General features: G+C 39.6%; 1 protein-coding gene across 2 annotated transcripts; it reads left to right on the forward strand.

Moving 5' to 3' along the window:
* The first annotated feature begins 1979 nt into the window (after positions 1 to 1979).
* On the forward strand, positions 1980 to 26068 carry LOC137245397 (uncharacterized). 2 transcript variants are annotated; one of them, XM_067776000.1, is made up of 5 exons: positions 1980 to 2190; positions 24916 to 25025; positions 25251 to 25550; positions 25604 to 25760; positions 25834 to 26068. In XM_067776000.1, exons 1-5 carry the CDS (start codon positions 2163 to 2165, stop codon positions 26001 to 26003), a joined length of 765 nt encoding a protein of 254 aa, XP_067632101.1. In that variant the 5' UTR covers positions 1980 to 2162; the 3' UTR covers positions 26004 to 26068. The 2 variants fall into 2 exon arrangements, with proteins under 2 accessions (XP_067632101.1, XP_067632100.1); XM_067775999.1 differs by lacking the exon at positions 1980 to 2190 and adding an exon at positions 24464 to 24824.
* Position 26069: the final 1 nt, after the last annotated feature.

The raw sequence follows: 26069 nt of genomic DNA on the forward strand, positions 1-26069 counted from the left end.
CTATTTTGCCGCTAGTGTTGTCATCCTCGATTACGCCAATTCACTGTTTCCTGGTCTGCAGCCTGTCCGAAATGCTTCCTGATTGTTCAACGGCGGCTTCGATTCGTGGTTTCTAACCTCAAGATCGGTTATAACGAATTTGGGTCCTCTTTACCATTGTCAATTATCAGCCGCTGATTTCGCCATTTGTAAGGAAATAATTCATTCCTTACTTACGTTCTTACTTAATTGGAGCTCAATTGTTGAAACAGTTTTGGCCGTCCACCAAATCGAGCCAGTACCTTCTTCTCTGTGTTACCTTTTGCCAATTGGTAACACCAAGGGAATTCACATCGTTTTCCACTTGGTCTTTCCAGCAGAGTACGAGTCGCCATCTCCCTCAGCTTCCATAGGTGGTGTCCGATAAGGATACCTTCTAGGACGGATCATCTCTTTCAAGTGCATAACATGGCATTTGCCATTGATTTCAATTGGTACAGCTAATTATTAAATCCTTCGTTCCTCTGGCCGCGTTTTGTAAGTTCTTTAATGGCTTCTGCTGGAATGCTCATTGCCACTGTAGTTTTAAATACTATTGTAACGAATTTACTTGCAAATCCTCTTATTTGCAATCCTCTGCTAAGTTCGAATCACTAAACTGTTGAATAAATAACTCCAATTTGTAATAATGCAAAATGGCCTTTATTAAAGTACTTCACAATACACTCAACTGTGCAACGAATAGCTTGCTTAATAACCACACTGATTGATAGCTCAATGAAACTCTACTATTCAAAATAATACTGCTATTGCTCGCTAGATATCGTCTTAATCGCAACTGCTTGACAACTCAAATCAAACTGAATGAATTCTTACTCGCTTGCACCGCTTTTATAGTTTACGCTGCATACTTCTAGGCTCTTCGATTTCCAGAAGTTACTAGTTGTTTCGGCTACAAAATCGCCAGACAACTACGTGCACAAATTCTTGCTCTCTCTTGTGACAACTCAGATAAGGTATATGCATGTGTTTGTAGTTTACAGTCTCCCGCACACACATAAGCGTATAAGTAAATTCATCGGTGTGTGACATCTCATCTCTTGCTGCCTTGTATGTAAATGTTGCTCGTCGGAATGTGTACATATGTGTAGACGCAATTATTGATTCGTTTATGTAGATACATAATGATTGAATTATTGATGTGAATTCACGTCACTGCTTAGCATCGGCCTGGAGATGGCAGCACTCCTCAGTTTTGCTAATATTCGTAACACTATAAACACTTTCGTCACTTCGATGAATGAGTTGTAGGTCCTCAGGTATTCTTCGAGTGGTTTTATTTTTGCTTACGATATACTCTTAATTTGCACTTCAAGGTAACCGATTTGGGAGTCACAGTATACCTAACCCGGTTCTTCGGCTCTGTACATCATCAGCTGCCAGTAAACAAACAAAACATACGCAGGATAAAGTGGGCAAAAACCTTCATTACACAGCACCACATTTAAGTCAAAGCAAAAGGTTCTTACAACAACAACATCACATTAATAAAATATTCTCCACATATCATTTTAGCCAGCAATAGCAACCATTTGTCGTATGCACATTGAAATGGAGTTGTTGTTGTTGCTATTATTTATATTTTTCCTATTATAGTTTTTGTTGTCATTGTTGTTATGCTCCCCTTTGCTAGTGTCGTTGCCGTTTTAGAATAATAATAATAATAAACAAGTAAAAATTATCTAAAAAACCAATGCGAAAGACAGGAGCTCTGCAAGTAGAGGGAAAAGGACGGCAACCGAGCGCCAACGTCACGACGACGAAACGTGAGGCAGCGCTGTAAACAATGTCGACGTTTGCTTTTTGTGTTGGCATATCGACGCGACGTTGCTGCAGCCCCTTATCTCAGCGTATGTGGTGTAGTGGATATTGCTCTGGTGCATAGTTTGGAGCACTTCGTTGCGTGAGAATCAGCGTCGGAATAGTCATCGGCAAAATCGCAAAATTTTGCACCACCAACCGCCTTCTATTGCATTGTTAATGGGAATGTGATATATAACAAGAAAAGCAAGAAATGTTTTGTAGCGACATTTACGCGCGCGGCCTCGGAGTAAATCAACTGTTGTCGTAGCTCCACTTTGCATTTACTTACACACACTTTGATCTCCATCAACTCATTCAAAATGGCAATACAAATCGATTCAAGCCGAGGTGAGTGTGCGTCGCCCATATATTTGTAGACTCCACGAACTCGCTCAGTTGGTCGAATAAATTGTTTGTTGGTGAACAGATGAAATTACTTGTTAAGGAATGTAAAGCCATAGAGCTCAACTCAAGCTGCTTTGCTATTTAATAAGTATGTACCTTGCATTGTTTTCCTTATATTCGTTGTTTGCTTGTTTGTAATTGAAACTGTTGGGTGTTTTTGAATGTGGCTGCGTCAGCAATTCAGATTTATAAATAAAAGGTGCTGATTTAATCATAAAATAAAAAAAATTAAGCACTTCCTTTATATAAATGGACAAAAATCAACGAAAAATGTCTTCTTATATAAAGACATATTCTTGCTACTATTGCTTTGATTTTTAAATTTAAGTGGAGCACACATTACTTGGATTGGAAAGTTGGTAGGAAAGAAGATATTAATCAAGGCGAATCTATACCAGGTGGTGGCAAAGCGAATGTCAAGTCAAAAGAAAATTTTCATAGATTTCGATTAACTGACATTTTGTTGTACAAGGCTTTGTAAGGAAAATTATCAAGAAGAAGCAATCAGCTGTTGGGATAACACCACCTCTACTGAATTCGCCTTGATATTAATAGTCAATCAATTACGCTCCACCTTTATATTTTTACTTCTCATAAATATTTTTGCAATTTCTGTGTCAAAATTTAAAAGTCAAAGTTTAGCAAGAATATGTCTTTATATAAGGAGACATCTTTCGCTGATTTTTGTCCATTTATATATGTAAAGGAAGTGCTTCAATTTTTTTTTTTTTCTCCTTTTCTTACATTTTCTCGGTGTCTTAACCTATCTGTTAAGTTTTACAGTTGTAGTTCAATGAGAACTTACATAAAAATCAATCCCCAAAATTCCCTCGTACGATTTTTCTAAATATATCATCCCGTGCGCCCCCTAGCGAATCTTTTTGTATCGTGTCATCGGCTGTCATCGACCTCTGAATTATGCTTGAAATTTCAAGTATTTAGCACATCGAGAAGTTACTTAAAAGCTGGTTTGAAATTTTCAAATTCTTATCTAAGTATTTCGATCCGTTCGCCACCCAACGGATTTTTTTCCTTTTATCGCTTTTGTCACGGTTTTCTAACCTATGTGTAAAGTTTGACGTTTGTAGCTCAATGAGAAGTTACTTAAAAATCGATTGCAAGATTTGTATGAAAAGCGGACAAACATTCAACCGACCTAATATAAAGGAAGTAAAAAATTACTGGTAGAATATTTTTTTTGTAGTCTCGTGGGTGCGAAACTTTTTTTGTTTGCTCAATGCTATATGGTGTAATACAGTGTCTACATAATTTCACCGAATTTGGGACTACGCACCGTCCTTCTTGGGTCATATACATACTGCTTTTTGCGTATTTATAGCAATTGTAAAGCCTATCCTGTACTATAGAGTCAATGTTTTGTGGACAGACACCTCATAAAAGTGGTCTAGCAGGCGGCCGCCGTGGTGTGGTAGTAGCATGTTCCGGCGGCCCTGGGTTCAAGTCCCGGGCAAAGCAACTTTTAGAAAAAAGATTTTCAGTGCGAGATAAACATGTAGGTCCCGCCCCGACCATTAATTAATATCTAAAAAGGAGCATTGCGTTAATTGGAAGAGAAGTTCGGCGCAAACTTCCTCGGAGGGACACGGTCGATGTCTACCAATGCTTAGCATAACGGGAGTCCTGACAACAACGCCGATGGCTGCGCTGTATGACATTCTGCCCATTTCAAACGCAGGCCGGTGGCAAAGAACATAGCGTTAGGAGACTCAATGTCTCGGTGAAGCATGAGCGCATACCAAAGGGCCATATTAGTATAGCGTCATCTAATACTCTGCGGACAGACTACCTGATCTCGTGTCACTGCCTCGAATAGGGCGTTAGAGCTACTACTACAAACTAGTGGAAGGTTTATGGTATACCGCAGACTGTGCTCACGCGGAAAAAAGCAGATCCTACTACCTGCCAGATTACTATAGGATCTTTCATGCAGAAGTAGTAGCCGTGGCCAAAGCAATCAAAATACTGGAGGAACACCACTTGAACTCGCATAGCACAACATCTAAAAGCTTTTAGTGTAAAAATATCTTATAAGAATCGGGATAAGGAGAAGCATAAACCTATAAATGGTCTTGGTCATATGCGATTAGATATGTAGCTATGATAAGCTAGCTAAGGAGAGTTGAAGCTTGTACCACAGACGTCCCAATCAGATTGTGCGGTATAAACGGGACGTAAGATGTGCACAGGATCAATCAAATAGTAAATGCTTTGTGACGAATATTAGTATCACTAAGTCATACTCACATCACTAAGCGGTTATTAAATAAACAAATCAATCATCATTTACACACATATGTACATAAAAGGCAACGAAGAGATACTACAGGTCCTATGGCATTAGACTAACAAAGTTAGTGTTGTCATAAAAAGGAGTGACTCTATGCTTTTGGTGAGTATTCTTATACGGTATTGCGTTCTGACGTCATATGCTTTTAAATTAGGCCTCGTCAGTTATAGCTGAAATAGCTGGAAATTCGGGTTGCACGTTCTAGAAGCAGAAAGTAGAATTGGCCAAGAGGACGGTGTTATTTTATAACCTGGTTTTTTATGGGATTGGTAATACTATGAACGCTTTCAGTATATGTGAGGTCAGTACGAACTGGTCCGTTCCATCTAATTTAATCTAACTCAAATGATGATGAAGCTTTGTAGGTCCATATATACACATATGTATATACATATGTACCAGATGTCGTCATAATATTCTGAATAGCTTGAAATTTAGGGGGGGACGTACATATATTATTTACTTACTTGCTTAATTCTCACTTAACAGTTCAAACGATTATCACCGTCCAACAAGGCAGGCCAGTCGCTTCTTTGCTAGGCTAACTGGCGCCAGTTGATCATAGCAAATGAATCTAAATCGTTTTCCACCTGGTCCTTCCAGCGGAGTGGGGGACGCCCTCTTCCTCTACTCCCATGGGCGGATTCCGACAAAAATACTTTCTTATCCGGAGCATCACATTTCATTCGCATAACATGGTCACACGATTTTAGTACATTTTGAGTGGCAGATAAGATTTTATAGCGGCCGGAATGGATGCTTTGAAAGGTATTACCCAGGAATTCCAAATGCAGTAACAAATACTCCAAGGGTAAAAGCTCATCCTTTCTGCGACTGTGTCTGTTCATGGCATTAAAAGAGACACCTTTTGAGACCATTCTGAAGGCATAAGGAAACTAATATGAAACATTGCAGGCCACCATTGAAAGCCTCTAAGACTAATAAAGCTTTGCATAAATTTGCATTTGTTATCACCCTTAAAATGCGGACGCAATCGTAGTTTCTGTGAAGCGTAAAAGGAACTTTTTCTAAACGATATGACATGTTCTGCCGCATGAAACAGTCTCGGCTTAGAGTCAGCCTGCGTTCGAAACTCATCGTGCGGAAGTAGAAAGGCCAGACTGGGTAGACATTATTTAAGGAGCGATGAAGTGAAAATGTCATGATGATGATATAAAGTTTCTCAAGGGGATTTGAAGCCTCGTAATGTTGTTGTTGTTGTAGCAGTGCCCAAGCCTCTTAATCATCCTGATTATTCAATAGCACGATCGTTCCACAGAACATCCTGTAGATGGATATTTATAACTGTTGTGATATACTCCGTGTCAGACTGTCAGTTTTGATACCGTTTAATTGTCCAGCTGCCATGTCATCTAAAGTTGGTTCGTGTTCGTAGTGGGTTGATATCTACATATTGGTTTCTCCTAGTCGCAGACCTAATAATGTTTGAGGTACCAGGTGAAAAATTAATTTCTGTCCGAGATGCGCTGCTGCCTGCATGTCTTTAAAGTGGAGTGGGGGCCGCCCTCTCTCTCTGCTTCCATAGGCGGGTTCTGATAAAAGTACTTCCTGAGCCGGAGCATCATCTTACATTCGCATAACTTGACCTAGCCAGCGAAGCGTAAATCTCATACAGCTACGAGTAATCTAGAAGAGGGTTTATAGTTGCGCCGTTCGAGTTCGGGAAGTTGAAGGTGATAATTTTTGCTTTTCTAATAAAAAGGACGCTCTGTTTTAGTGATAGTCGTATGAACGCACTTAGTTGTTGTTGTGTTAATATGCGACTACCATTTTTCTTTTTTCTCAAAAGGTTTCCACCCCCTTGAAGGGTGCGCCTGGTAGTGTTGATGATCGTACAGGTGAGCGTATTGAAAATCTATGTAACGGTAGACCCTAGAGTTCCGTGTCGTACATGTTCCCTACTGAAGGCCATTGTTTTTTCGTCTACGTCTATGTCTACGAAGCTTGCCAGGCAGTAATCTGTGTTCCTCAGATCGTAATCCTGATTGAAGGCGATGCTGTGGCATCATAGGAAGGTATCCCTGGGGTCAGAGTTCTGATACTGCGGTTTATTTAATCCCTGCGACCATATTGGCGATGCTAACTTGAAAACGTCCGAGTCTGCCATATACTTCAGACATGATCAAATATATAAATTGTAAAGAGAAACCCAACTTCGCTGTTTGGACGAGGTACTTAAAAACGAATTTTTTAACTTTTTAATATAGACGAAGTATTCTAATCCGCGTGCGCAGTTTCAAAATTTTTTCAATGATACGCTCTAATGTACTTGATATTGAGTTTGATGCAAAAAAAGGCGACACGAATGGCCTACCTAAACGTGACAACTTCGGCTTATTTTATGAAAACACCGAAGTTGACACGTTGTAATTTTTTTTAATGAGTGCATATATGTATGTTTACCTAAAATCAAAATATATAAACAAGTGTGTAATTTAATGGATTTTCATCTGATTTCGATTAAAATGAACTATCAATGAATAAGGGGGTTCGCTTTCAAAATGTATTATGAAATTTGACAATTGATGAATAAAAAAAGACAAGCGACCCGTGGGCACCTTGTGCAATCAATATAAAAGCCTCTTATCAAATATCAACAAAAATCAGCTGTTCTATCAATCAATTAAAACTTACAGCAGCTTGCGCTGCCATCTGGCGAATGTTAGCAACTGCCGGTAATGCAGTGTTAGTTCTAATTAAATATTCACAATAGTGCCATAGTACAAATAGATTTTTTTGTGTGCTCATAATCGTTTATTTTTAACAAATTATTTTAATAAAATATAGCTTAACAAAAGTACTACGACCAATAATGTCCAAAGCTTGCTAATAGCCCGAATCTCCATCTTTACAACTATAACTTTTTTACAGATTTGAATTTCAAATAAGAGCGAAAAATGGACCCGTACATAAAACCAGCAGTTAAAAAAAAAAAAATGTAAGGCGCGATAACCTCCGAAGAGATCTAAGGCCGAGCTCCTCTTCCAATTTGAGTCGTGCTCCTATTGATTTTCCCTACAAATCGGCCGGACGGGACCTACATGTTTTATGCCGACTCCGACCGGCATCTGCAAGGCAGATGAGTTTTCACTGAAAGCTTTTCATGACAGAAATACACCCGGAGCGCTATTTGTATGCAATATTTTACTTTTGGCAACTCTGTTCGATCGCCATCGTGTCGTGATCACGGTCGTTAAAAAACGAGCAATGATCGGCTGATGGTGGTCCGCAAACGCATTGCAAAGGAGTATTGTTAGAGTAAGGGTTTTGTTTATATGTATTTAAGGACATCACCGTGTTGGCCATTTCGGAAAGATCCGGGGGTTTTGCATCAAAAGACGGTTCAAAAATTTTCAGGAGTAGCTCCTTGCGAAGGGATTGTCCCTCGTTCGCTTGCTCTAGAGAGGCTTTGAACCTAACCCCGGTCTATGGAATTGGTACTGCTGCGTCTGCTGAAAAGAAATAGAGATACATAAAATATTCACACTTTTGCTTGTATATCTCGTGCAAAGCGTAGTAGTTTCACCTAGGGTTAACTCCTAATAATCGTCGCGAACACAATTTCTTTAAATCATTTGTCGCTCCTTGGCGGTCACGCATAAAGGCGACTTAGGGTTGCTACTAATGGTCTATTAATACTCATGACTCTCGTGGCACAGGGTGCCTCCAGTTTTTTCGGCTGTTTTTTAAAAGCTATAATTCCCGATGTGCAAACAGTAGGGATCCCTACCACCAGTCGCTACCACGCCTCCTGAGCCTCACACCATATGCCAGCACAGAAGCTATAGCGCTGCGGCTTCGAACTCATACCTTCGTCGACGTCACTTTCCTAGAAGCTCTAGGCGTAGCCCCGAAGACTTTCCAACGGATGCTTTTGTCGAGCTATGCTTCCGATCTACACCACAGAAGGACCTTGAAACGTTAGGGAGTGACTATTCGGCCAAGGATGCCGCCCTCGTCTAAGTGTATGTCATTGCGGAATGGGTGAAAATCGTATAATCGTATTACAAGGACCCTGGATAAAATTTTTAAAATGTAGACCAAAGATTGCAGACGTTTGTGTTCACAATATTGACTTCAATAGTCTTCGTTAAATCATATTTAGAATGAAAGTCGACAGATTTTAAGTTGAAAGTTGTTAACTACTGTTTTCCGGCCTTACGATATAGGAGCTCATTATGGATGACCGCGTAGCTTCAGTTTTCAGACAAGTTCGACTGTCCACTACGTTAGTGTAGTATCACACACGGTCATTAGTTCCACTGTCTTGGGAAAGCTTTTGCTTCACCACTTTGAGTGTTCTTGCGAAGGACAAAGCCTCACCTGGTAGATATATGTGCCTACGTATTGACATTTGTAAAAGGAACCGTAACGTGTAGGTGATATTTAAACTTGCTTGATAGGCTATAATCAATGCGATTCACTCCAAGGGACTAGTTTTTGATAGGGCCGCCAACTTTACGAAATGTCAAACCGGGAGACTTGGGTGTTGAAGGATGAAGTGTGAAAATCAAAATTAACATTTCAGACGCTATTAGTATAGTTTCGCAAATAAACAACAGATGTTTGAATGCAAGACTAATGATTTTTCAAGCCTTTCTCATAAGTACATATATCCTCAACTTAAGTATGAGGTAAGAATAATTTCAAAGGAGTGTTTATGCCCCTAGAACCAGCTAAAGGATTTTGCATCACTGATTTCGCTTATTCTTGAGGACAAAACATGTTCGCCTTGGGTCATTTTATTTGAATTAATTCTTCATTATTAATTTTTTTAAAAATATAAAGTGAGCATATAAATTAATTATATAACTTTCCCTGTAGTGTTTTGTTTTAATAACTTGCTGAATTGGGTGATGCAAAGTCCGTGTTAAGCTGACATCGAAAGCGTCTGTTATTTTAAATAACTTTTGAATAGTTATAAAGAGTTAAGTTTCGCAATTAGTATCTTATAACTGGCAGTGATGCGCATCCGTTTATACCACTTTCGACCATATCAGACCAATTTTCGACATGAACAATAAATGGCCTAAACAGTGTTAAACGAGTAGAAAATATAGTAACGCGCCGATATTTTTGACATTCGGCGGCGGCGTGCGAAAAACGACCAAAATCGGCGGCGGCGTTTATCGGTGGCGTATATCTCTATTATGTACCCACAAAAAAACTGTGGGTAAAAGTGTTTTGCATGGATATAGATTTGGTCTCCCATGGTAATTTTTTATACGCGCGGCCGAAGGCCGCCAACGCAGAAAGGCTTAACTCCTCCGAAACGGCTGAACCGATTCTCATCAAATTTTGTGAGCATATTGGGTAGTCCTGAGAACCAGCCAACGTCTACCCTTTTTTCGCTACGAGCATAGGATCTTGAGATCAAAACGTGGACCCGGGTACCCCTAGAATGTGCTTATACAATATGGATATCAAATGAAAGCTGTTGATGAGTGCTATAGTACAGGATAATTTTCATACAACTGGGAGACTAGGGTCTCGAGATGTAGCATAAAACGTGGACCCGGGTACCCCTAGAATGTGTTTATACAATATGGATATCAAATGAAAACTGTTGATGAGTGCTATAGTACAGGACAATTTTTATATAACTGGGAGGCTAGGGTCTGGAGATATAGCATAAAACGTGGAGCCGGATACACCTAGAATGTGTTTTTACATTATGGGTATCAAATTGAACCTGTTGATGTATGCTTTAGTACAGAGTAAGTTTTACACCGCTGGGTGACTACGGTCTCGAGATATAGGCCAAAGCATGGACCCGGATACACCTAGAATGTGTGTGTATTATGGATATCAAATGAAAGATGTTGCTGAGATCTCTAAAGTTCATTGTGGTATTCAATTTAGTCGCATCAACCTGGCAAAACTGATAAATATGCATGCGAAGACGAAATAAAGGCAAGAATTAATAATACCCACATACCTATTTACATTCGTCCTATTCGATTTGCCTGAAATTTCGTATCGAGAGGGACTGGGACTGGGATTAGGTCTAGGACTGCGACTGAGACTGCGACTCGGAGTGGGAGTGGAACAAAATACATACCACCCTCTGGGACTGGCAATAAGAGATGAAGAAGAAGGAGAAAAACTTGAGAGAAGAGAGAAGGAGACTGAGAAAGAGATAGAATGAGACGAAGATGGAGATGAAGCGAAAAAAACGGAGGGAGGAGTGAATAAAAAGATTAGGAAAAAGTGTAGAGGGGTAGGGCAGAGTTAGACGGAAAAATCTTATTAAAATGTATGCAGATAGGCCAAATTTAGGGCAGAACAACGTCTGCCTGGTCTGCTAGTGTAATATATATTGTAACGAATTTGCTGCAAATCCTCTTATTTGCAATCCGCTGCTAAGTTCGAATCACTAAACTATTGAATAAATAACTCCAATTTGTAATAATGCAAAATGGCCTTTATTAAAGTACTTTACAATAACAAACTGTCCAACGAATAGCTTGCTTAATAACCACACTGGTTGATAGCTCAATGAAACTCTGCTATTCAAAATAACACTGCTATTGCTCGCTAGATATCGTCTTAATCAGACTGCTTGACAACTCAAATCAAACTGAATTACTTCTTACTCGCCTGCCCCGCTTTTATAGTTTACGTTGCATACTTCTAGGCTCTTCGATTTCCAGAAGTTACTAGTTAGTTTCGGCTACAAAATCGCCAGCCACAACTACGTGCACAAATTATTGTTCTCTCTTGTGACAACTCAGATAAGATATATGCATGTGTTTGTGCATTGCCGCTCCGCTGCTCGTATACGTACATACGTGTAGACGCAATTATTTATTCGTTTATGTAGATACATAATGATTGAATTATTGATGTGAATGTTTGTAATTTACAGTCTCTCGCGCATACATAGGCGTATAAGTAAATGCATCTGTGTGTGACATCTTTCGGCTGCCTTATATATGTGTATACATGATTTGATTATTGACGTAAATACTGCTTATCGTGGCCTTGGCATCGCCTTAGTGATGGTATAACTTAGTGATGTTAATATCCGTGACACTGCCCTCCACCTAAGTCTGATCGTACCGATCAGACAAATCTCCCGATCTAAACGTTGCCAGCCTTTCCAAATGGACCACTTTCATTTTGGTTCGTGGTTTACCGATGGTTTGTATGCGTACACTACATCGTCGATCCGTTTTATAACTTTGTATGGGCCTTCCCAATTACACTGCAATTTCGGGGACAAACCTTTTTTTCGTTGCGGGTTGTATAACAGCACCAAATCTCCTTCCTGTAAACCTTCTGAATTAATTGCTTTATCATATCCGGCTTTCATCTTGTCACTCATAATCTTTGTTCGTTGCCTTATCAGATCATGTATTTCTCTTAGCTCTTCTTCCAAATCACTAGTGGATTTCCTGACATTTCTCTCCGCGTTGGCATCTATCCCAAACTTCAAATCAGCTGGCAGTCTAAGGTCATTGCCAAAAATTACTTTTGCAGGGGTTTGGCCCGTTGTCTCATGCACTGCTGATCGGTAAGCCATCAAGAATAATGGTATGCGGGTATCCCATTCTTTATCGTACTTGTCCACTACTTTCCTTAAGTGCTCCTCCAATGTTCTATTGAATCGTTCTACCATACCATTGGATTGAGGATGCAATGCAGTTGTCCGTGTTTTTCGAATGCCCAATAACTTACACTTTTCCTGGAACACAGCTGATTCGAAATTCCTGCCTTGGTCAGAATGTAACTCCATTGGTACACCATACCTTGCAACCCAATTGTTTATAAACACTTCTGCTACCGTTTCCGCTTCTTGATTTGGGATTGGGTATACCTCTGGCCATTTGCTGAAATAATCCATAACTACCAGTACATATTTGTTTCCGCCGTTGCTAGTAGGAAATGGACCGGCGACATCCATAGCGATCCTTTCAAATGGCGCACCTGAGTTATATTGCTTCATCTGGCCATGACTTCGTGTTCTGGGCCCTTTCGCTCTGCTGCAAACCTCGCAGTTCGCAATCCACTTAGTGACCGACTGACGGCAACCAACCCAATAGAATCTCTGTTTAATCTTCTCGAGCGTCTTCGTGATTCCAAGATGACCTCCGCTGGGACCATTATGCAGCTCGCTGAGCACATCAGGAATCCTCTTTCTGGGAACAACTATCAGTGTATTCTTGTATTTACCATCCTCACTCTCCCATACTCGATGAAGACAACCGGATATCAATTCTAAACTGTTCCACTGTGCCCAATATGACTTCGCAATGGGACTCTCTGCTGACATCTCTTCTCTGTTTGGTCTTTCATTTCGTTCGAGCCCTTGCATAACACGTGACAGATCTGCATCTTCTAGCTGGCACTTTCTTAGCTGTTCCTTGTCCCATTCATCTGTACATGTTATAGTCATTAGCCGGACATCTATAATGTCTTCTTTAGCCTCGGCTTTTGAACAGTGCTTGCATTCCAAACTACATGGTCTTCGTGACATTGCATCGGCATTTCCATGGGTACTACCTTTTCGATGCTCAATGGAAAAGTCATAGCTTTGTAGTCGCTCGATCCACCGTGCCAATTGTCCTTCCGGATTACGGAACTGCAGTAGCCATTTTAAAGCTGCGTGATCTGTCCTGACACGGAATCGCTGGCCGTAGAGGTATTTGTGAAAATGTTTAACGCACTCTACCAATGCCAACAGCTCTCTCCGCGTAACGCAGTAGTTCCTCTCTGGTTTTCCAATCGAACGGCTGTAATATGCAACTACCTTCTCCTGTCCATCGACCAGTTGTGATAAAACGCCTCCTATAGCATATCCACTCGTATCTGTATCTAGAATAAATGTTGCTCCTGGAATCGGATATGCTAACATTGGGGCAGTGCACAAACGCTCCTTCAATGTTTGGAAAGCCACTGCTTGCTCCTTCTTCCATTCAAAAGCTTTATTTTTTCTTGTAAGCTCATGGAGGCTATGGGCTACGCTGGAAAAATTTTGTACAAATCGGCCGTAATATGTGCACAGCCCAAGGAAACTTCTTAATTCATGTAGGTTCTGTGGTCTTGGCCAATCCTTTACAGCCTCTATCTTTTCGTTCGCAGTGCAGATGCCCTCTGTCGTTACCTTGTGACCCAAATAATTTACTTCCTTTTTAAACAGCGCACACTTTATGGGACTTAACTTCAGACCAGCGCCAGCTATTGTTTGGAAAACTTCCTCCAAGTTCTTAAGATGTTCATCGAAATTCTTGCCCAATACGATGATGTCGTCCAGGTACACCAAGCATGTTTTCCAATGTAGTCCTTTCAATACCTGATCCATGAGTCTCTCGAAAGTAGCTGGTGCATTACATAGTCCAAAGGGCATTACTGTAAATTGCCAAAGACCATCTCCGACGCTGAAGGCTGTTTTCTCTTTGTCTTCGTCTTTTACCTCCACTTGCCAGTAGCCGCTTTTCAAGTCCAGTGTGGAAAACCATTTCGTACCCGAGAGCGAGTCCAGAGTGTCGTCAATTCTTGGAAATGGGTAGCTATCCTTTTTCGTAACGTCATTCAACTTCCGGTAGTCCACGCAAAACCTCATTTTTCCATCCTTCTTCTTTACAAGTACTACCGGTGAGCTCCAGGGACTAGCTGATGGTTCGATGACGCCGCTGTCGCTCATTTCTTGTATAATTTGACTCACAACTTCCCGCTTCGCCAGTGGAACACTACGTGGATCTTGACGGATCGGCCTCGCATCTCCAGTGTCAATTTGATGTTTCACAACGTTGGTGCGGCCTGGTTTAGAACCATCCTGGTCAAATATGTTCGCGAACTTTAGGAGCAGTTGTTTTGCCTTACTCTGATATGCTTCCTCTAGCCCCTGCGTCCATGCCGTGATATCATTTGAAAGATTAGTATTACTAGCTGAAACGTGTTCCTGGAGCTGTTCACAGTTAATAACTACTTCAGCCTCTAGGCATCTTCCCAAAATAGCTCCTTTAGTCAGTTTGAGTGGTGAATTGAACTCATTGAGTACTCTTACCGGAATACGTCCATTTTGTTTTGTCATAGCCAGGGTGTTTCCTACAAGTATGTTCAGTGCTGATTTGTTTGCTGCTTCGACAACCCACAATTTGTTTGTCCCACAATCTCCATCAACCTTTGCCCAGATGACTGCTTCGGATTTTGGTGGTATTCGCTGACTCTCTTCCACCAGCATTCGTTTACTGCTGTAGCCTCTCTCGTAGCCGAAATTAAGTGGTACATCCATGTTCTTATATCGCATCGTCTTGCTTTGCATGTCGATCTTGATGCCCTGGTCGATTAAGAAGTCCACTCCAATTATGATTTCATCAACAATCTCTGCCACTATAAAATTGTGTACTACCGTGACGTTCCCAATTGCGACTTCACATGATACTTCTCCTAGAACCGTGCTGTCTTCTCCAGTGGCTGTACGCAATCTTGCTCCATGTAATGGTGTTATCTTCTTGTTGACTAAATCCGCTCGAATGATGGAATGAGATGCACCCGTATCTACAGTCAGTAAACGTTCCTTTCCATCCACATGTCCTCCGACAGTAAGATTGTTTGACCTTCTTCCAATTTGTGAGATAGAGATTATGGGGCATTCAATTGAGGGAGCCAGCTGTCGCCCCTTGCGGCTGACTCGCTTTAGTTTAACGATTGAGTGGACTTGGAGATTTGCTCATCTCCTTCAGCTCTGCGTTTACGGCCACCCACATTGTTGGAGCTATTGGGACCGGTGCTGCAATGTCGTGCAATATGACCTGGGTTGCCGCACTTGAAACATTTAATAACTCCGGCATTTTTCTGTTGTGATCCCTTCAGTGCTTCCAAAATTGTGTCTACCCATTCTGGCCTTTCTACTTCTACACGATGAGCCTTATATGCTGGTTTACTCAATAGGGAGGCAGTTTCCTGAGTCAATGCATGTTATACCGTTTCAGCAAATGTCAGTTTTGGGTTCGCGTATGTAGCTCGCTTCGTTTCCACGTCTCGTATGCCATTTATAAAACTCTGGATTTTTACCCTCGCGGTGTATTCCACGGGTGCGTCCGCATTTGCGAGATGAGCCAACCTTTCAACATCTGAAGCAAACTCCTGCAATGTCTCATTTGCTTTTTGGTAGCGGTTTTGCAACTCAATTTGGAATATCTGTTTTCTATGCTCGCTTCCATAACGTCGTTCTACAGCAGCCATAAATGCTTCATAATTGTTCCGCTCTCCTTCGGGAATCGTGTGTAGGATTTCCGCTGCTGGCCCCTTCAATGCCACGAACAGTGCAGCAACTTTATCTTCCGCATTCCAGTTGTTCACTGCTGCGGTCTTCTCAAACTGTAGCTTAAAGACCTGGAAAGGAACAGAACCGTCAACGGATGGTGTTTTTACCTTTGGATTACTCGCTGATACTGCTGGACGATTTAGTTGTAACTGCTCGATACGCCCTCTCAAAGCATCCACCTCGGCCTCGATTTTATCCTGTCGACCACTGAAACCTTCATGAAACTGGGTTAGTTTTTCTTCCATATGCGCTTCCAGTTTAGATGATATACGGGCTTCCTGCTCTTCGAGTTGTGTGGAGATCTGAGATGATATCTGTGCTGACATTTCCGAAATACGCGTTTCTTGTGCTTCAATCTTTGATGTTATACGTGTCTCTTGGGATTCCATCTTAGATGTTATATCTGTTTTCTGTTCTTCTAGTTGAGATGACATATACGTTTTCTGTTCTTCTAGTTGAGATGACATGTTGGTGGATATTTGCGATGATATTTCTGTTATACGTGCCTCTTGCGCTTCCAGTTGGGATGCCAATTGCGACGACATTGATGATACTGTCGATGTTTGTGCAGATATTGCAGCCAATATCATGTTCAAGTCTGTGCTGGTAACCGTCTGCGATGTTTCGTTTTTCTCTTCAATTTTTGTTGTCTCCTCGCCATCAAGGTGAAAGACATACTCTTCCACATCAATTCCTTCTGCTTCCATTGCCTCTCGTAGCCGTGCCTGAAGTTCGAGTTTAACGCCGCTTGTATTCAATCCACGGCTCTCAAACTCCTTCTTCAGTTGCTGGATCTTTAATTCACTGAACTTTGCCATGTCCTTGTTGTCTTCTGGAATTTATTCAACAATTCCTCTTCTGACACCAATTGTAACGTATTTGCTGCAAATCCTCTTATTTGCAATCCTCTGCTAAGTTCGAATCACTAAACTGTTTAATAAATAACTCCAATTTGTAATAATGCAAAATGGCCTTTATTAAAGTACTTTACAATAACAAACTGTGCAACGAATAGCTTGCTTAATAACCACACTGGTTGATAGCTCAATGAAACTCTACTATTCAAAATAAAGCTGGAGACATTGGTGCTTTATCGGCAACCGTATCGGTAACCTTTTAACAGCTGATTCGACCAACCTTATGAGAATCAATGCAATCGATTATTGGTGCCACTAAGGTCGTAACCGTATTGTAGCCAACCAATTGGGTTTTGGTTTACCGTCGTAACGATAAACAGCTGATTACGTTAGGGATACGGATACAGCGTTACGACATACGGCTCCAATGACTCCAGCTTAACACTGCTATTGCTCGCTAGATATCGTCTTAATCAAACTGCTTGACAACTCAAATCAAACTGAATTACTTCTTACTCGCCTGCCCCGCTTTTATAGTTTATGCTGCATACTTCTAGGCTCTTCGATTTCCAGAAGTTACTAGTTAGTTTCGGCTACAAAATCGCCAGCCACAACTACGTGCACAAATTATTGCTCTCTCTTGTGACAACTCAGATAAGATATATGTATGTGTTTGTGCATTGCCGCTCCGCTGCTCGTATACGTACATATGTGTAGACGCAATTATTTATTCGTTTATGTAGGTACATTATGATTGAATTATTGATGTGAATGTTTGTAGTTTACAGTCTCTCGCGCATACATTGGCGTATAAGTAAATGCATCTGTGTGTGACATCTTTCGGCTGCCTTATATATGTGTATACATGATTTGATTATTGACGTAAATACTGCTTATCGTGGCCTTGGCATCGCCTTAGTGATGATATAACTTAGTGATGTTAATATCCATGACAATATATATGATGATAACCATCACAAATCACACACACAAGATTGCGCATTGCGCATGTAAACAAAAGATCAGCTATTTTTTATGGGCAATTTACACATCATTTTCCTTTAGCTCTTGTTTTTTTTTCTCTCTTTCTTTCATTCGCTCAAGCAGTCAAGTGTGACGTAGATACGCAGAACGAAGCAATTTTGAAATCGTGAATGCGCAATCTTCAATTAATAATGCCTTAACCTAAAAATCGTGAAAATTTCATAAAAATTTAGAAAACGCATAAAATTACAAACATGTTCCACAAAAAATAAATCTCTTAGTCATAAAGTATCCAAAACAATGAATAAAATCTACAAACAGTTATTAAATTCACCAACTCAAATATTTTTAGGTTATGGATATGGCGGAAAACCAAAAACCAATTGGTTGGTTACGATCCGGTTACGACCTTAGCATTACGATATGGCACCAATAATCGATTACATTGATTCCCATAAGGTTGGTCGCATCAGCTTTTATAAGGTTACCGATACGGTTACCCTGCAAAAATTGTTGGATTACGTGTTCCATTTTCTTCATGTTGGAGTACTCTAACAATACTCCTTTGCAATGCGTTTGCGGACCACCATCAGCCGATCATTGCTCGTTTTTTAACGACCGTGATCGCGACGCGATGACGATCGAACAGAGTTGCCAAAAGTAAAATATTACATACAAATAACTGATAATAAAATTTTACTATGGCAACTGTGATAAAATGCAACTGCGCACTGGTTTTATGTATACATACTATAGTATGTATAGAGAAATATTAGTTTCTTTATTCACGCAAATGCTAAATAACATAAGAATATTCGTAGTATAAAATATACAAGTTGTATTGCCCCTCTTCATTTACTTTCAGTTTAAATTAAATTCACTTCGATAATTCTTTCCGACACAATTCCTCTTTAGTACTTTGGCATATGATCCTCTGTGGGTGCTCCATGGAGTACAACAGTGAAAGTACTTTGGAAAGTACTCTCACGTATGTACTCTATGGAATACTCACAAACAAAGCGAGAGTGGGATCACCTGCTCCTCTCCTAGGACATCGCAATGTTAATTGGAGTACATTTTTTGTATGAATACAGATTAGATTTGGAGCAGTCCTATACTCCCAAAGGAGTATTCCTTACATTATTTATAGAGTACTCGCGTTTTTTGAAGGGTGCCGATAACGCACCAAAGTCTACAGCTTAAAACCAATTGGTCGCCTATGGTATGGTTATGGCGTTAACATTATGCCATACCCATTAATCTATTCAATGTAATATATATATATAGACTTTGGTGCATCAATTTGATAAAAAAAAAAATAAATGTAAGGCGCGATAACCTCCGAAGAGATCTAAGGCCGAGCTTCTCTTCCAATTTGCGTCGTGCTCCTCTTGATTTTCCCTACAAATTGGCCGGACGGGACCTACATGTTTTTATGCCGACTCCGAACGGCATCTGCAAGGCAGATGAGTTTTCACTGAGAGCTTTTCATGGCAGAAATACACCCGGAGCGCTTGCCAAACACTGCCGAGGGGCGACCCCGCTTAGAAAAATTTTCTTATAATTGAAAAACCTTATTTCTAAAATTTTGATGTTGCTTTGCCCGGGAGTTGAACCCAGGGCATACGGTGTGATAGGCGGAGCACGCTACCATCACACCACGGTGGCCGCCTTTGATACCCATAATATAAAACACATTCTAGGTGTATCCGGGTCCATGTTTTGGCCTATATCTCGAGACCGTAGTCACCCAGCGGTGTAAAACTTACTCTGTACTAAAGCATACATCAACAGCTTCAATTTGATACCCATAATGTAAAAACACATTCTAGGTGTATCCGTGTCCACGTTTTATGCTATATCTCCAGACCCTAGCCTTCCAGTTATATAAAAATTGTCCTGTACTATAGCACTCATCAACAGTTTTCATTTGATATCCATATTGTATAAACACATTCTAGGGGTACCCGGGCCCACGTTTTATGCTATATCTCGAGACCCTAGCCTCCCAGTTGTATGAAAATTATCCTGCACTATAGCACTCATCAACAGCTTTCATTTGATATCCATATTGTATAAGCACATTCTAGGAGTACCCGGGTCCACGTTTTGATCTCAAGATCCTATGCTCGTAGCGTAGACGCTGGCTGATTCTCAGACCTACCCAATATGCTCACAAAATTTGATGAGAATCGGTTCAGCCGTTTCGGAGGAGTTAAGCCTCTAACACCGTGACAGAAGAATTTTATATACCTATTGAATTTTTTCTAAAAAAAAATCATAACTCAAGAATGGCTAAACCGATTTGGGATTTCAAAATCAACAAACAATCATCATCTTTCGTAAAAATTTCATGGCAATATTTCTATCCGTTCTCGAGTTATGGAGTGACAATCAAAATGTACACTTCTTTTTATATATATAGATTGAATCGATTAATGGGTGCCATATCGTAACGCTAACGTCATAACCATACCATAGCCAACCAATTGGTTTTAGGTTTCTCGCCATATCCATAACCTAAAGATATTTGAGTTGGTGATTTTAATAACTTATTGTAGATTTTATTCATTGTTTTGGATACGTTATGACTAACAGACTTATTGTTTGTGGAATATGTTTGTAAGTTTTGCGTTTTCTTAATTTTTCTGAAATTTTCACGATTTTTAGGTTAAGGCACCATTAATCGATCACATTGGAGATGGTTAAGGATATGAGTATGGTTACGACTATGACGTTAGGGTAAAGGAAGTGTAATTAGCCCTTTCCATAGAATTTTCTACAAGTTTCGCGAATTACTATGACTGCACAGCGCATTCCATGGTTCAATTATGTACAGGTTGGCTCATCTCATCAGCTGATTTTATTTATGTCATTGCATGGTCGAAGGGATTGCCAAAAGGAGATGGCAAACTCAACATGAAACCAACACATTGGCAACATTTTACTTACACATACAAAAGCTGCTAAGTTTTATGTTTCCATTCCATACCATTCGCACCAACACCAATACACAGATTTTGACAATTTGAACAGACATATTTTGTTGCTTTACAGATGAGCCAACCTGTATATAGTTGAACCATGGCGCATTCGTAATTCAGTTGCAATAGGAGAACAGTTGCTTGTTATCATTGTTTACTATATAGTTTGGCAGCTTAAGTAAAGGTTATGTTGCGAATAGAGTGGAAGGCAGTGGACTAGGCAGTCGAATATCATATAATGAAGGAATGGTGTTCGGAGTTTTTTCAAAGTTAAAAAAAATGATAAAAGCTTTAATATAAATAAAACTATTGTTTTAATAACAACAAAAACGCCATATATATTCTGTATACATAAATTGGCAAGAATTATCTCACCTTAAAATTTGAATTAAATAATTTAAAGTTTTTTTTTGAAACTGAGTCGAGAACTGTGCGTGTGAATGTGCGAATTTTCACCGATCAGCTTTTAGTTGCGCTACTTGGTAAAATTTACAATGCTTGTTATTTCGCAACTGATTGTTTGTGCTGAGAGCACTGGGGCATCATATATATTATTTATAACTGCTGGCGGCCACCGTGGTGTGATGGTAGCGTGCTCCGCCTACCACACCGTATGCCCTGGGTTCACACCCCGGGCAAAACAACATCAAAATTTTAGAAATAAGGTTTTTCAATTAGAAGACAATTTTTCTAAGCGGGGTCGCCTCTCGGCAGTGTTTGGCAAGCGCTCCGGGTGTATTTCTATCATGAAAAGCTTCAGTGAAAACTCATCTGCCTTGCAGATGCCGGTCGGAGTCGGCATAAAACATGTAGGTCCCGTCCGGCCGATTTGTAGGGAAAATCAATAGGAGCACGACGCAAATTGGAAGAGAAGCTCGGCCTTAGATCTCTTCGGAGGTTATCGCGCCTTACATTTTTTTTTTTAACTGCTGGTTTTATGTACGGGTCCATTTTTCGCTCTTATTTGAAATTCAAATCTGTAAAAAGAGTTATAGTTGTAAAGATGGAGATTCGGGCTATTAGCAAGCTTTGGGCATTATTGGTCGTAGTACTTTTGTTAAGCTATATTTTATTAAAATAATTTGTTAAAAATAAACGATTATGAGCACACAAAGAAATCTATTTGTACTATGGCACTATTGTGAATATTTAATAAGAACTAACACTGCATTACCGGCAGTTGCTAACATTCGCCAGATGGCAGCGCAAGCTATAAGTTTTAATTGATTGATAGAACAGCTGATTTCTGTTGATATTTGATAAGAGACTTTTATATTGATTGCACAAGGTGCCTACGGGTCGCTTGTCTTTTTTTATTCATCAAATGTCAAATTTCATAATACATTTTGAAAGCGAACCCCCTTATTCATTGATAGTTCATTTTAATCGAAATCAGATGAAAATCCATTAAATTACACACTTGTTTATATATTTTGATTTTAGGTAAACATACATATATGCACTCATTAAAAAAAATTACAACGTGTCAACTTCGGTGTTTTTATAAAATAAGCCGAAGTTGTCACGTTTAGGTAGGCCATTCGTGTCGCCTTCTTTTTTTGCATCAAACTCAATATCAAGTACATTAGAACGTATCATTGAAAAAATGTTGAAACTCCGCACGCGGATTAGAATACTTCGTCTATATTAAAAAGTTAAAAAATTCGTTTTTTAGTACCTCGTCCAAACAGCGAAGTTGGGTTTCTCTTTACAATTTATATATTTGATCATGTCTGAAGTATATGGCAGACTCGGACGTTTTCAAGTCAGCATCGCCAATATGGTCGCAGGGATTAAATAAACCGCAGTATCAGAACTCTGACCCCATGGATACCTTCCTATGATGCCACAGCATCGCCTTCAATCAGGATTATGATCTGAGGAACACAGATTACTGTCTGGCAAGCTTCGTAGACATAGACGTAGACGAAAAAACAATGGCCTTCAGTAGGGACCATGTACGACACGGAACTCTAGGGTCTTTCGTTCCATAGATTTTCAATACGCTCACCTGTATGATCATCAACACTACCAGGCGCACCCTTCAAGGGGGTGGAAACCTTTTGAGAAAAAAGAAAAATGGTAGTCGCATATTAACACAACAACAACTAAGTGTGTTCATACGACTCTCTCTCTCACTAAAACAGAGCGTCCTTTTTATTAGAAAAGCAAAAATTATCACCTTCAACTTCCCGAACTCGAACGGCGCAACTATAAACCCTCTTCTAGATTACTCGTAGCTGTATGAGCTTTACGCTTCGCTGGCTAGGTCATGTTATGCGAATGTAAGATGATACTTTTATCGGAACCCGCCTATGGAAGCAGAGAGAGAGGGCGGCCCCCACTCTACTTTAAAGACATGCAGGCAGCAGCGCATCTCGGACAGAAATTAATTTTTCACCTGGTACCTCAAACATTATTAGGTCTGAGACTAGGAGAAACCAATATGTAGATATCAGCCCACTACGAACACGAACCGACTTTAGATGACATGGCAGCTGGACAATTAAACGGTATCAAAACTGACAGTCTGACACGGAGTATATCACAACAGTTATAAATATCCATCTACAGGATGTTGAGTACCTTTCAGTGGAGATATCCATCTCCAGGATGTTGAGTACCTTTCAGTTGAGATATGGGCAGAGTTACAACGTACACAGGCGGATAAAAAATTGAAGGAAGAACTAGGGTTGAGCTTTATTCGAATGATCTACAAGGTTAGTCAATCTCATGCCGTGTCTGCAAAGCGAAGTTCTATGCCATACAAAAGGCAGCTGGATTGCTCCAGTTATGCCTCTTGACAGCTAGGGTTCCTTATAATCATTATATTGAAATTGTGAGGAATATATATATATATATATATATGTATATATACAAATCACTCACACAAGATTGAGCATTCATGATTTCAAAATTGCTTCGTCCTGCGCAACTACGTCACATTTGACTGCCTGCTTCAGCGAATGAAAGAAAGAGAGAAAAAAACAAGAGCTAAAAGTAAATGACGTAACAATTGCCCATAAAATAATGTTTACATGCGCCACCTTCTATAATTCCATCATGATATATGATCGAACCTACCTTATGGAAATCAATGTAATCGATTAATATCACATATATATAATTTATATGAATAAAAGTCACCATTTATTGGTCCTTTAGCCAAAGCAAATGGCATTTTCTTCTTCTTGTGCTTTGCTTGTAACAAAATTTGGAAGTTGGCTACTTTTCCATGCCAGATGGCGCCAATGTCTCTCAATCTACCGTCCTCCATAAAAATACATGCAATCTACCCATAACGATCTTATGCGTTAGTAGAACGCATCTATACGAAAATCTGCTATGTGTCGTGGCTTATGAATGGTTGCCAACTAATGGGCGAATTAATGGTGACTTATAACCATAAAGCCATAATCAGATAAAACAGCTGATCCCACCTACCTTATGGAAATCCATGTAATCGAGTTAGCGTTATGGTGTGGCACCATTAATCGATTACATTGATTTCCATAAGGTAGGTTCGATCAGCTGTTTTATCTGGTTATGGCTTTATGGTTATAAGTCACCCTTAATTCGCCCTTAAAGACAAGAAATTACCAAATTATCTGGCTCACAAATTGAATCAGTCTTTTATATGGCTGGAGTCGTTGTTGCTTTTACATTCAAAATTATTTATCTGGCTCAGGATCGATGCGGCGGGATGATGGCTATTGTCAATATCGATACAGTCTAACCTATACACATCTCTTGTTTCGGATCAATATATCGATATTCTCGAACTATCGATGTATAACTTGCATTTCTGCTGAAGCCGCACAGAAACAGTAAACAAATTAAAGAAAAGTCAAATAAACGAAACCTGCAAACAAAAATAAAACAGCATATATTTGAAATGGATAGAAGTTTTAGTACTGCGATGAGTGAAGAAAGGGCGAATTTTAAGAAAAATATAGAAAACTACAGGGATATTGATAGGTTTGCGCGTACCGATGTGCCGGAAATAAAAGCTTCCGACAGCGAGGACAGTGTAGAAGACGAAGAAACCCTGCGTCTTTTAGATAATATCACGGACTTGGATCCATTACTAGATGGAGAGTCCATTGATGGGATAGCAAAAGCTCCAAAAATTGATCCCAGTTCTGCATTAGGTAGCTTAATTATAAAATCTGCACTGCTCAAATGGTTGGCACATACATAGCCGCTACTAATTAAATAATTGTTTAATTTTTTCCAATATAGATTGCAGTTCTATTTTTATTCAAATTTTCCAAACCCAAAAAGTAATTATTGCAAATCAGCAAAAAATTGAAAGACGACTTCATGCATTAGAGACAACTTTTGAAGAAAATGTAAGAGAATATGGATACCATTTTACAAAACGGTTCAGTGGATAATTAAAATTTTTTTAGACGGGTTTTGACCCTTGCATAAATAACCAAAAACAGATACTTGTATGACACGAACAATAATTTTCGATAAGAAAGAATCTGGCTCTGAACAGTATTGTAAAATGATAACAGATTTTCGTTCGTAAGTCCATAGGAATGTTGTAAACAAAGTTGAACATATTACAGGCCGTTGACAAAGTAGCACTGATGGCTCAAAATAAATGCATTCGCGAATGTAAAGTACTGGTAAGCAAAGTACTGAGTGGAGTGAGTCGTTTGACACAAAAACTTGACGATGAAGAAGCCAAGGCACTCAAATCCGATAAGCCAAACGACCCAGTTGCAGTACCAGAAAACTTTCAGTACATGGGACTTCCTATGGATGAACTTCAAATTGAAATTTCTGCCTCCTTTCCCATGGCCAGTATCGACGCAATTAAAGATTTTGAAGAAAAGTTGGAGCAAAAAGAATATGTTAACGCAATGGTAATACGAAATTATATTGAATCTAAAATGACTTCAATTAAACATTATTGCAGGCACTCTACCTTAATCAACTAAAAGGTTCCAATGGTACTTTGGATAAAGTTTTTCGTAAAGTCATGACCGACGATCTCATATTTGCATTTAATTATGATGGAAGAAATACAAAGAGAGCTCTGTCAAAGTTGAAGCTAATAAATCATGTTTTATACGGTAATGGTTTTCTTAATTTGGAGTTGCTTTCTAATTGAAATAATGAATGATAATTATCTTCTTCATTTTGTAGGCGTTTTTTCTGAGGAAGGTCGGGATCAATTCGAAAAAGCCATAAGAAAAAGTGTTGATATGAGCCACAACCGCATGCATCAAAAGAAGTTTCAAAAAAATAAAAATCCATCAGGTAGTGTTACTGTAAAAACCGGTAAAAAAAGGCGTCAGTCTGAATCGAGTATGTAAATATATTTACATATGACTCGTTATTTATTGCTGTTCAAATAAAAAAAAGATAGGTTACAACTTAAT

The sequence above is a fragment of the Eurosta solidaginis genome, chromosome 3 (assembly GCF_040869045.1).
Source record: "Eurosta solidaginis isolate ZX-2024a chromosome 3, ASM4086904v1, whole genome shotgun sequence".
Lineage (NCBI taxonomy): Eukaryota > Metazoa > Arthropoda > Insecta > Diptera > Tephritidae > Eurosta > Eurosta solidaginis.